Here is a 14,120-nt window from a genome sequence, read left to right on the forward strand (position 1 = left end):
ATTAAATGTAATTTGGAAAATATGTAGCTTTGATAAACTGAAGTCAGTTAAATGTGGTCCTTTAATCCAATATGACTTTTGTCCTATAATATTTACTTCAAATATGATCAGCCTTTATAGCTTAGGCTGCATCAGGCTATTTAGTTCATATGGTGTGGCACCAACTCTAACTAGGTTTGAGTATAGAAAGAAAACTTTTCAGATGTTTCTGATTTCCACATTGGTTTTTAATGATTGTGTGTCTTTGCCATATTTTCTATGATGATTAAGCCACAAAAGTCCACTGCCAGAAGCAATTTACTTTGATAGCAAATTATAACATTTCTGTATGTATTTAAAAGTTAATGTTTGATGAACATTTGGATATTCAGATTTTAAGGAATTAGAATCAGGGTTTTCAATGTAACTTTATTCTGATTAATATGTATTTTAAAAATACTCTTGCTATTTAGATTTGTATCTCTTATAGAATTTCTTGTCACACTATCTTCAAAGAAACTGAATATATATGTATGAGTATATACTTATACACACACACATATATGCCATATATGTATATATGACATATATACATTATATATATATAACTGAACATATATATGCATATATAGCAACTAGAAGAAACAATATGTATATGCTTATTTTCAAACATAATTACAGAAAATTACTATTTTTACAAAGTAGATTTATATATATTTATAATGAAATAATTATAGTTTTTGAAATAGAAATAAAATCTAAGGTCTGTATTCATCAGTCTTAGTAAATAACATGTGAAGAAACCTATGGTTTCAAATCAGTACTAACAGAAGCTCATTGTATAAAAAGACTATTCACACCACAAGAGGTCAGAAGACTGAATGGAAATGGCCTCTCATATCATACTAAGAATCAAGGAGCTTTGAGTGTCTGCTTGTGTTTAAGAAAGTATGATGTCTTCTTCATGGAAACTGGGTGGAAACTAATGTGCAGTGATAAAGGAAAGGAAGCACAGTAATTACTTGTGATTATTATGTTGTTATAACCCAGCTGCAAAACAAGGAAGGCTCAAGTAGTAGCAATAGGGTAAAATGAAGTGTTTGCATGAGTAATAATAGGGAGAAGAAATGCAAATTACTGTAACCTTTTGTTTGGCAGGGAAAGGAATAAGGAGAAAGTCTATTTATGTACCTATTGCCTATGTGGACGGTTCCTTAGAGAATTGTCTGATTGATGTAGAAATTAGCAGTTAATATTATATTTGTACATGGAAGTCAGACATGAAAGCAGCTAAAAATCTGTATAATTTCACTTTATGTAGTATCTAAAATAGAGAAAAATATTAAACTTGTGTTTGTCAAGTCAAAGGGGAGAGATCAAATTACAGTGACGGGTTAATGAAATTGCTTCCTTTAGGTTAGCAAATGTGCTGTGGAAGGTAGTGGGTCTGTAGTTGCACAGCATTATGAAATGATAGTGTTCTGTATACTTTAAAATGGTTAAAGTTATGTTATGTGGACTTTTTCTTCAAAAAAATCAAAACAATCAGAAAACTGAAATAGGAAATGAAAATGAAAGGTGAAAGGTTAGGATAGAGAAATGAGTAGGAAATAAGATATATTATTGCACACAGCATGAGTAGGTATGTTCATGATTCTCTTTCTTCAAGTGTTTATGTGTGTGTGTGTACGTGCATTTGTGTGTATATATGTGTGTGTATGTGTGTGCTTGTGCATATGGGTACACATATACACTCCCCACTAAGGTAGATATAAAGAATCAAATGTCCAAAGTTGTCTTCTGATCTTCATTCATGAATCATAGAATGAATTCTATGCTTTCACACATAAAAGTTATACATCCACATGCTCATACAATAAGAAAGTTGTAAAAGGAAAAATGTCTAGTACAGTGTAAAAAACAATGGTTGTAATGCAGAGGCAAAATATTTCATATAAATCATATTTATAATGACTGTTATACATAATTTTCATATATTAACATTTATACTTTTATTACATTAAACTTTTTATTTACATGTATGTATACAGCATGTATGTTGAGGTTCAGGGACAACTATCATGAATTAGTGCGCTTTACCATCATGTGTGTCTTAGGGAATAAAATAAGACTATCAGTCTTTACAGTGAGAGCCTTTATACCCTGAGCCATTTTTCTAGCCCATATACAGTAACATTTTAAAATAGGAGATATGCTTAGAAGTTGAAAATGAGTTTATAAATAATATGTTGAAGTAGAAAGTGTTAGCAAGTCATTCCTAAAAGAACTTTTTTAAGTATCTTTTTCTCTGACCTTATATATCCACTTTTCATGATTGCTATTCACCCCTTGTTGGAGATGTTCAGATGTTTGACGTTTTGATCTGACAGCCCCATCAAATCTACAGAAGGTAGAGGGACCTGGGAATTTTATATCTCGAACTGAAAATGCTAATAGAGACTACAGTGATGGTTTAAAAGCCCAAGCATGATTAGCAATTCTTCACTGTATATTCCACAACATCAACGAGAAAGGCTTATAAGTGTTATCACAATAAAGAGGTCACAAATAGGGTTTTAGGAGATGAGTCAGTCAGTAAAGTGCTGGTCTTACAAGCATGAACACCTGAGTTTGGTTCTTAACTACCAACTAAAACAGCTGATACAGCATTTTGTCGCATTTCTTTTATACCATTCCTCGGCAAGAAGATGCAGGAGGATACGTCAAACTCACATGATGGCTAACCCAGCTGAATCAGGGAGTTCCACGTTTAGGTAGAGATATTATTTTAAAACAGAAGGTGGAGAATAACAGAAAAAGATGCTGAAGGTTGAGCTCTGGTCTCCACATGCAAACAATATGTACCCAGATAAATATATACATATACATACACCAAATATATGTACATATATAAATGTATACATACACACATTCACAAAGAAAGAATAAATTTCAGAGGATGATTATCACAATTAGTCATAATTTATGAAAATATGACAATATACCCTAATTATAAAATGTTATTTCTTAATTATAAATATAGTGGTAAGAACCAGACTACCAAAATATGAGCAAATGAGCAAGAACTCACTTCCCTAGCTTTATAAGACATAGAAGGCTGTGAGAATTAAGCTCTAGGTTTATTTTTATATTCTTAAAGTTAATTATTGGCTGTTTATTCTTGTTTACCAGAAACAAAGGTGGTGTCATATACAGCATAGGATCTTGGCTGGGTGTGAATGTGGTATCTCAAGGGAACAGAGTATTAGCCAACTGGCCTAATTTTCACAGTTGCTTATGGCATACCCTCTGCTTTGAGCAAACAAAACTTCAACCAGACCTCTCTTTTACCCTGAACCCAACTTGCTCCCCACCTTAAGCCATATGAGCACAGGAACATGTTCCACTGCCTCCAGTCTCTACTGGGAATGGGCTAAGTATGGTCAGACATAATCCCTGTCAGATTCCACTGACTATAGTTTCTCTTGTCCAGCTTTCTTCTACTTTACTTCCATTTCCAATTTATTTTGTAGATATTAATATGGGACCTTGCTCTGTACAGAGCTCTAGTCCTTTTCCATCATTTGCAAGCATGTTTTGAAGGGAACTCTTTTTGTTTTAAAAATTTTTATTGGTTATTTTATTTATTTACATTTCAAATATTATCCCCTTTTCTGGTTTCCCATCCAAAAACCCTCTATGCCATCCCCTTCCCCCTGCTTCTATGAGGATGTTCTCCTACCCACCCACCCACTCCAGCCTCCCCACCCTGGCATTCCTCTATGCTGGGGCATCAAGTTTTCACAGGACCAAGGGCCTCCCCTCCCATTGATGCCAGATAAGGACATTGTAGAGAACTCTTATCCACACCCCAATCTGTCTTTTACCAGATTTAACATTAGAAATGTATTCATTTTGTATTTTAAAATGTTAAATGCTTTACAACATTGTTTTTTTTTTTTAGTTTTGTACAGAAAAATTACTAAACAGAACTTACTTTCCAAGATCACACTGCATTTCTGGTATTTTCTTTGGTTTTGGAAGTCCAGTCGTTAATTTCAGTAAATACCAGAATTCTTCACCCATTTCAGGCTGAAAAATAATACTGTTGAAAAGAATTTTGAAAATCTTGTTAGTTGTTTTAGTTTGTATAATAAATATGGAAAATTAAAATATAAAATGGCAGAAATATCTGATTTCAAATATAGCATTTAATCCCTACTGTATTATATATTCTAGTTTTACCAAGAATGTATTTGTAATTTTTTATTTTTTGGCAGGAAGATTATTTTGTTAATGAAAAGAAATATTGCAATTAATATATATTTAATAAACATTTATTGAATGAATGAAAACTGAGTACAGAAGTACTTTAAATGTCAGTGTTTAAAAAAATCTGTTTATAGTTGTAGTTAAATCAAATGTATTTTGTTGAACTAAATGCGTGCATACAGTTTGTTGAACTTCATTATAAATATGTGGTTTCAAAGAATACTTTTATAATCAACATGTACTCCTATCTCAGAAGATGGTGTTGTGAAATTATAAATGTATCACTGGGCTGTTATCTCAGCTTTATTGTATTATATTTATATACCTTTGATCAATCACTTAACTTTTTGAATTTGAATTTCATTTTTTATAAAATTTATCAGTCAATCAGACTTACATTTGCTCTATGAATTTTATGTACATAAAATATATACAAAGTTAATACTAGAGTAAGCAAGTAATGGTAAGAAGTCAATAGTATGCCTTCTAATATAAGAAAAATGAAGTTTCAATTGGTACTTGTAAAGTCTAGGGTCACATTAAGCCCATATTTCTAATGTTAATGTATTACAAGATTTTTAAATAACATTCTTCCCTCCTCCTCTTGTTTTAAACACCCTCTTCCTCTTCCTCTGGTTCTTCTTTTTATATTCTTTGAGACAGGGCCTCATTTTAGTTCAAGCTGGCCTAGAACTCACTATGGAGTATGTGTTTCCCTCTTACTCAAAGTTCCTTCTGTCTCATGAGTGGTAGGATTACAAATGCAACCTACCATGTTAGTGGAATAAGCTATTCTTTTCCTGATTTACAATATTATGCATTTTATTTGTTAAGATTTAAAATATATATCATTTAAGTATCCCTTCATTAGATTTATAAGTAGTTATTTTTGTGAAAAGCAATGATACCCAGTCATCATTCTATGAGACAACATACTAACAGACTTCTAATATTTACAAGTGTGTATTTGTGTGTGCATGTGTATGTTTTCAGTAGAATATAATATTTAAAATATAACTTTGTCTATGCCTTTCAAGCAAATGATTTATAGCTAATTACTCAAAAGAAGAGTTGAATTTTTATCAAGACAATTAAAAGTTAAAACCCTAGTTTCTCCTGAACTATCCTCAGCTCAGTTGTTGGACTAAGGAATATTTGAGTAGTAAAAAGCAAAATAGGAAATGCTGGAATGTTTTAATTTGGTATTTTAGTGAATTGTAATTTTACTTTGAAGCAAACAAAAATAATTGGTAATTAGTTCTTATCAGAGAATAGTAACAAGATATGTAAAAGCAATAATTTTAACTCTCTATCTTCAAAGGCTCAACAACCAATTACAATACAAGTCCAAAACACACCTTTCTTCTTTATAGCCTGTGGATGCTGGAGAATACCATACAATATAGTTCACATTTTCCAATGGAGCCAGTTTCATTTCTGTTGGTCCACTAAGGGCAGAAGATGTTAATTTCACATCCAAACAAACAAGACTATTTTTTGAATTGGAGATAGGAATTTCAATGCATGTTGTCTCCTATGATTATTAAAGAAAAAAAAAAGAGATATGATCAATTTTGTGGTCAACATAATCATCTCTCTAAGGAAGCAAACAGAAAAAAATACAGTATTATTTAAGGCCATTTGTGTATTTTTTTTCCTTTCCAGGTACAATACTAAATCTATCTTCATTAAATCTTAGTCTCATATATGTTATCCCCAATTAATCTTGAAAACAATAGCAGATATAAAAGTTATAATGGCAAGCATTATAGGGAGACCTAACATAATTATGATATGATTTTTACCAGTAGCATTATTACCATGAGGTCTATTTCCCATTATTTCTTATAGAAATAATTCAGCAACGGAATGAAGCCACAATTTACTGATTCTCTAAGCAATCTAATGCAGTTTATAAGACTACTACAAAACTTAGCATTTAAGGAAGTTTCCAGGACTCAAACAAATTAAAAAAAAAATTAAACAACAATATGAACTAATTAGTACCCTCAGAGCTCCCAGGGTCTCAATCACCAACCAAGGACTGCACATGGTGGGTCTGATTGTTCTGTCAGTATGTGTATAGTAGAGGATTGCAAATTTGATCATCAATAGGACGAGAGTACCTCGGCCCTGTGAAAGTTCTGTGCCCCAGTGTAGGGGAATGCCAGGGCTAATAAGTGGGAGAGGGTGGGGTGGCAGGCATGGGGAGGGGGGAGGCAAGATGGGTTTGTTCTTGTTGTTTTTGTTTGTTTGTTTGTTTGTTTGTTGGAGGGGAAACAGAGAAAGGAAAAATTTACATGTAAATAAAATATCTAATAAAAATTTACAGGTCAGTTGTACATCAAGAACACAAATATGGTCAACTATTATAAACTACATAGTGACCTACCAATTCTGCCTAGAGCTGGAGAGAAAAAAAAATACAAAGAAAGCACTTGGGCTTGCTCATTTATCCTCATCTACTAGTCAGACAGGTTTCACAGTGTTAGTTAAGAACATGATACACAGTCTCTAAGAAGTAACAACAAAGAAAACAAATCTAAGTAAATCAAGAAGAAACAAACCAAACAACAATAACTAGGCTCTTACCATCTCTTATGCTTTCTGGTACTATTTTATTATTATCTTTGATTCCATTTTATTTCTTAAGAATAATTCTGGGCCAGCAAGGCAGCCAAAGTGCTTATGCCCAAGCCCAACAACACCTGAGCTCAACTGCCAAGACCCATATAATAAAAGTGATGCTTTACAAGTTCTCTTCTCAATTCAGCATGCACACTGTAGTAGACACACACAACTCTAATAAAATTAAAAGAAAATATTGTATTTGGCCTCATCACATTTTAAGAACTACACATTAAATATGTAAACTCTGGCTTGCCATGGTTTTTGAAATTAATTTAAAATATAATTGAAAGATATTTCTCCAAAGCATTTAAAGACAATATTGATAGGCTAATATCAGTATATTCCTTTGAAATATGTGTTTTAAGGATACAAACTTAATGTAAAACTGCTATATGTGCCAAATGACACTTTATGAACATTTACTGGACTCTTACCAGAGAAATACAACGAAGTTCAATTATATCTACAGGAGGTCCAGGAGAACTATGGATTTCAATATGATACCAGATTTTTAGAGTTCTAACCTTTTCATCTGAAACAAAACAAAACAAAGTAAAACTAAAGAACCAACAACAAACACGTACTTCTTAATATGTGGCTCAGAATTTTTGATATTCATAAACATATTTTCAAATTCTCTTTCCTTTTCTTTTCTATTTTCTTTGTTTTTCCTTGTACTTATTATGTAGCCCAGGTTGCCATTGACCTGCACATAATTCTTATGCCTTAGAGCATCAAATGCTGGAATTATAGTCACGCACTATCATGGTTGACATTTAATTCACTTTTATTGGATTTACCAGGAAATCTGGGAACACCAGGAGCTGCTTTCATTACAGTGGTGAGCAGTAGGAGAAGTCCTATCCTGTATAAGGAGGCAAATATTTAAGGTTCCTGGTTTTATGCCTGTTTCAGTTATATATTCATTTCCATAGCATAGTAAACATAAGATGCAGTTTAATTTTAAGTCAAGCATTAATGCTCTGAAGGAAAAGTACTTTACCATAGCTTCTAAATCATTCCCATATTGTTACAAAGAAATATTTCAATAATGCATTCCAATGAAGAATTGTTCATTCCTAGTCATATAAGAAATTAGATTAAGGGAAGGGTTAAGAGTATGAGACTCAGGCTCCATGGGAGTACTTAAAAACCTCTAGCAATTTAACGCCAAGAAAACTAGAAAGAGGTTTAGGCAAAGCAGTGAAATGAGGTTCAGGCAAAGCAGTGAAATGATGTTTAGGTCAGGATTCCCCGTTTTCCTTACAGCAGAAATCTCTGCTATTGTTGATGTTCAAACTCTGGCATCAAAAACTGAAATCCTGATTAGCCACAAAGTCTCTTCACAGGGAAGCACTACAGTTTCATCGTATTCATTTTCTTTTGTCTAGTTGTTTTCACCTGTATAGCTTCTCATTTCTGAATTCTTTGGTTTTCCAGTGTTGAGTTGCCTCAGGTTGAATTAGTTTGCTCATGTCAGTGTGTTGTATAGACAGTCACATTATATTGTTGAGTGTGAAAGTTTTCAAGAACTATAATTCTAGATTAAATTACATAGGTTAAGTTACGAACATCCTTTGACTTCAGCTTATCTGTGAAGTAGGAGTTCACAATAAAGGTATAATCAGCATTTGTCTCTTCTGAAAATCTATTCTATGTGTATGCAATTTTAGATGGAATTATAATCAGTCTAATGCATAAAAGAGCACTGTGTGACCTCATGTGACACTGAAAGCGAGACAGAGAGAGACAGAGAAGAAGAAAGAGAGAAGAGAATGAACTATCTTTCTACAAAATTGTATCTTATCTCTGATTTAAACAAAGTTTAATGTACCAATGACATGTAGGTGTGTGGGGTGGTAGTGGTGATGTGTGTGGGGGTGTGTGCACATGCATGAATATGGGGAGAGAGATGAGAGACAGAGAATAAAAGAGGACATCTCTTGTTTCATGCAGTCAGGATCCTCGTCTCTCTAATACCCTCTTATGACTCTGATATTCACACAACTCATTTTCCAGGATGCACACTCTGAGTATTCCAATTCTCTACTATCACATTTCTCCTTTACAATACCTAAAAATATGTTTTACAATATTTAAGGTTTATAGGAAAAATACAATATAATTAACTTTGTTTTATATGAGAAAGATATCATGTCCTATTTTAAATAAGAAAAATATATAATATTGACAATATATTCACTGATACCTTATCAGAAACATAGTATATATTCCTCATTTAATAACAAAAAATCATAAAGCTTAGAACTAATACAAAGACAGACAGTCTTCATGGTGAAATGTGACAATCTTGTTATTTTATGGGAGCAGAAATTCAGAAAATAATCTATATAAAATTAAATTTGAAATAATCCTGGCAGGCATAAGCAACACAGATTGAGATAGGTATTATGCATTTAAAGTACATATTTAATTTAAAGGTAAATGATGATCAGAATGATGATCCATAGTGAAATAACTGAATACACTAGCATAAGTTTACCTGAGTATTCCTCAAAAATAATGGTAGATCGATCTGATGGTGTTTCCTGAGAAGAGGAGTCTTCATCTGCATCCGAATTTTCCTCATCTCTGCACTTAACGGAAAATGTAATTGCACCTGCAAAATGTGGGTGTAGGATGTGAGCTAACCAGTAAGGAGTTTCTGGAATGGTTAGTCTCAATCATCAGAGTCACTATGACTGACATATCAAACAAATTCTAGATGGTAGTACTAGAGTTAAAGATGATGTGGCTATAGAAAAATTTTGTGGAAATGATAGGAAACAGTATCAAATTCTTAACACTTGTTCTTCATAAGATTTCCTGTAATAAGAAAAACTGGCCAATAATCAGCCTGCAATTAGCTTTCAGTAACTTAGTGATCCTGGATGATTGTGCTTACCTGTTTTCTTCCTCAGACACATAACATTTCTACTACTTATTGCAAATAGCATAGTATTCCAAATTAATCTTTATGTGAACATTTAACATATATAAGATTTCACACTCTGTCATAAAAATTGTTACTGTCAAAAACATCCATTTCAATTGTTATATTAAATTAGACTCATTCAAAATCAGTAGTAATATTAAAAACTGGGGATAACAGAATTATATTTAAAAATATATGTCATGTATATGTTTACTATATGAAATTGATAAATTGGTATTCATTTTTCAACTCTGAATCTTACACCAAAATGTTTGAAATGAACAACCATTTTTAGTCTTGATACTATACTATTAAACCAGAGGAGTAGTTCATGGATTCCTCTGAGCAGATATTATGCTTTTGGTTGGTTTTCAGTATCTGTTACATGCAACATTTTACTATCATCAGTAGAACATTCATTGCTTCTTCCACTGTGAAAGACAGAAGATCAAGACTTGGGAAGAACTGGGAAATTCATAATCACCAGCCTATCTCCCCTTCCACTGTTAATTCATTCTTTATTTGAATGAATATATGTGTTATTATTAAAACAAATGCCACCAATTTACTGCATTTATTTTTGTTTTTAAATGATCTTTTCATGCCTAATAATATCAAGAAGACATGGAAATATTCTTATTTAACCTCGCATATCTAGAACTGTTTTCCTATTATGTCCATGAAAATTTCAGGTTTTTAAAATAAAAAAAATTGACTATACAATCTACCATAATCCTTGAGATCACTACAGCATATTAATTGAATTTAATAATAGTCTCAGATAGTTTGTTTCTTCCACAGTAATTTAAATTATCAATCTATATTTTTACTCTCCACATAATCATTACAACTCAGAACCTATTATTATAATACATATATATGTGAATTTATATGTTTTATGCTCATACATATGCACTCTAGGACATTTATACATATTTGTCTATGTCCTACAATGTAGATAGAAGGCATGGTACAAAGTATCAAAAGTGACTTATGGCTTACCAACAGTGACCTATGCAAAACTATAGAATGGAAAAATGTTATAATGCTTAATTCTTTTAAACAACATCCTAGAGACAGGAAACAGGGTTAGAATCTAAATTAAATGTGAATTAGCACATATCTAAAATCTAATTTGTAACAAAATAAAACTTTAAATAACTTTAAAACTTGCAATTCTTACAACCTTTGAAAATAATCTTTGCTAAGAATCATTACTCTATTGAGTAAGGGCTCTTATCTCATACACTATTCCAAAGAGTAAAACTTGCCACTTCAATTCTGGGGTATAATATTGTAGCAGCACAAGTTGTTTCCATTTGTTATTCTGTAAACAGTTTCCATCTTATTTATTAACCCGATAGTCAATAGAGCACAATGTGCTAAACAATGATTTATAAAACAGTTGTAATATTTTTACAGATATAAAGAAAAAGAACTAGATTTCTTTTTATTGCCACTGACAAATATGAAAATGAATGCAAATGTTGGATGCTCTCACTGAGTCAAAATCAGTAAAATCCATTAGAATTTCTTTGAGACTATGTTCATGATACTTTCAAGTGAAAGTAGCCTTTTACAATTTTTTGTCTTTTATGATCTTGTGTGTATTATTTAATGGCTATGCATAATTACACATTCATTTCTAGAAGAATGTATGATATGCAGCTTCCTGCAACTAAATAATGGCAGGTAAAAGATCCTAAGTCTGTTTTACATTTTAAAACTAGATAAGACAGATAAAAACTATAATTTTTAAATTATATTTGAAAACATATTAGGTTTTTTCTAAGATTTATTTGTTAACATTTCAAAGTAAAACTACATTTTATATGAAATCATCTTCAACTGCTATGGTAGCATTGCTTAAAAACCACAAAGAGAGTTCAGCTTTATTTAAATGGCAAAACTTAAAGGGTGACTTAATAGGCTTTTAAGAAGTAGTTTGCTTTAAATTCTACAAGAATGACAAGTCTCAAAGAATTTTTAATATTAAGGTAATTATTTGATATTTTACAAAGAAATACTTTATTTTATAAAATAAAAATTAAATAAGCCTCTTATAGATATATTTAATTAAAAATACTGTCTCAAGCTAAATATATTCTTTGTAGGGAGTGATCTTATCTTAAGATTAAAAGATAAAAGTACACACACACACACACACACACACACTATCCTGGAATGTTTACTCTTAAATACATTTCTGAATGAGCTTTATTGCATCTGTAGTTAAAAAAAAAAATTCAAGAAGTAAAAGATGTGCAACTTTACCATGGAAGTGTGGGTACTATTCCACTGCTCAAAATTTAAATGAAACTTATGAATTTAAATGGTAAGGAGCCTGATATAGCTGTCTCCTGAGAGGCTCTGCCAGCACCCGACAAATACAGAGGTGGATTCTCACAGCCAACCATTGGACTGAACACAGGGTCCCCAATGAAGGAGTTAGGGGAAGGACTGAAAGAGCTGAATGAGTTTGCAATCCCATAGGAAGCACAATAATATCAACCAACCAGACCCTTCAGAGCACCCAGGAATTAAACCGCCAACCAAAGAGTGCACATGGAGGGATTTAAGGCTCCAGCCACATGTGTTGCAGAGGATGGCCTTATGGGACATCAATGAGAGGAGAGGTCCTTGATCATGTGAAGGCTGGATGCCCCATTGTAGGGGAATTCCAGGACAGGGAAGTGGGAGTGGGTTGGTTAGTGAACAGGGGGAGGAGAAGGGGATACAGGGTTTTTGGAGGGGAAACCAGGAAAGGGGATAACATTTGAAATGGAAATAAGAAAATATCCAAAAAAGGCACTACTTTTGCTCAGCATTACATTCTAAAAAATATGAAAAGCAATGCCTCTCATCATATCAAACGGCAGAAATATTTTTGGTAAGTTTGTCACTAAAAATGTCCGTTAGCAAATCAAATATTTCAAGAAAGTGTATAATTTCACAGATTATCAGAAAGTCACTTAGAAAAACTATTCCTATGTTGTTGAAATATAGTCTTAATACAACAAATAAATATTTTATTTTGATATTAAGCATAAATTTGTTGAAAAAAAACCCATATCTCTGTGAAAGCTGACTAAAAGCTTGCTTGCAGTTCTTTTCTTGGATATCATCATAAAGTACTTCATTCTCAGGTGCTTACTTATAAATTGCCAAGTTTTATAACTTCTTGTTTGCTATAATTTATATATGTTAAATATATATAATATATTTCGATGAATATATATGTATATATGTATATATGAATATGGATATGTATATATGAATATATACATATATTCATTCAAATTTTGGCATGTTCAAGAAAAGCTTGGGTCCTGGAGACCCCCTTAAACATCATAGGCTAGTACCATTTTTTTTTTTTTACTCACCAGCATATGATGTTGAGACTTTATTGCTGAAGAAACAACACAAATTGGTCACAGGGCCTATAAGAGTAAAGTCAGTACAGACTAGGAAGTTTCTTCTCTAATGGTTAGCTTTCATAATACTGGAAGGGATTATTGAAGACGTGGCAGGATGTAAGATAATAGTATTACCTAGCTGTAAGTCCTATGGACTTCCATAAAGACTGGTATTACTGGCCCATGAGTATTATAGTGTCATTGAAGCTATGTGGTCAACAACTACTTTCTAATTGGATTTAAGTCCCACTCCAAAAGAGGAAACACATGCCTAGCATTCAAACTCTAGTTAAGACTTTGTGGCTGGGGAGATCACAAGTAGAACCTACTACTCTTATTCTGCTAAATGGATCTATTACCTTCTAAATGTGTATTTTGCTACTCATAGATTAGTGGTATTCTAAGACATGACCAAATATATTTATTTGTAGAGAAAACAGCGGTTAGTTAAAAAATCTACAACTGGTCAAAATGCAGATAGTCACTAGAGTTCTCAGACAGAAATGAGATGTATATAATATAGCTATCTCCAAAGCTCAGGGACCACTGTACCTATCTCCAAAGCTCAGGGCCACTGTCAAAGAGTGGTGGAACTACTATAAAAAGCTAGAAGTAATGGAGGATTAGAGAAAAGCAGTGACAGTACAAGACCACTGAGCTCATGAATTAAAAGCTGCTGTGGCTGCTAGCAAAGCCATGCATAAGATCAAGCCAACATTCTAGCACAGATTCAGCACTGCTCATTCATAACTAATAAGCTATGGGCAGTAGATGGGCTCTGGAATGAAGTGAACTAGTATTCTTTAAAAGTGCACTTCTGGGCCTAACTCCAGAGAGCACATTAAGCCAGAGACCCGGGCAGGATCCCCTGTTGTCTCTCGGGTGAG

The 14,120-nt window shown here is 32.6% G+C and overlaps 1 protein-coding gene across 1 annotated transcript in view; it reads right to left on the bottom strand.

Annotated features, from left to right (window-relative positions):
- The window catches only part of Cfap47 (cilia and flagella associated protein 47), a 223,010-nt gene that overhangs the window by 51,675 nt on the left and 157,215 nt on the right, over positions 1-14,120 (bottom strand). Inside the window, exons 52-55 of the mRNA XM_031363967.1 lie at positions 9,386-9,502; positions 7,317-7,414; positions 5,610-5,785; positions 3,977-4,084 (exon numbers count right to left, since the gene is read on the bottom strand). Coding sequence (XP_031219827.1) covers positions 3,977-4,084; positions 5,610-5,785; positions 7,317-7,414; positions 9,386-9,502 — 499 coding nt within the window. The remainder of the gene's footprint in view (positions 1-3,976; positions 4,085-5,609; positions 5,786-7,316; positions 7,415-9,385; positions 9,503-14,120) is intronic.

The sequence above is a fragment of the Mastomys coucha genome, chromosome X, assembly GCF_008632895.1.
Source record: "Mastomys coucha isolate ucsf_1 chromosome X, UCSF_Mcou_1, whole genome shotgun sequence".
NCBI lineage: Eukaryota > Metazoa > Chordata > Mammalia > Rodentia > Muridae > Mastomys > Mastomys coucha.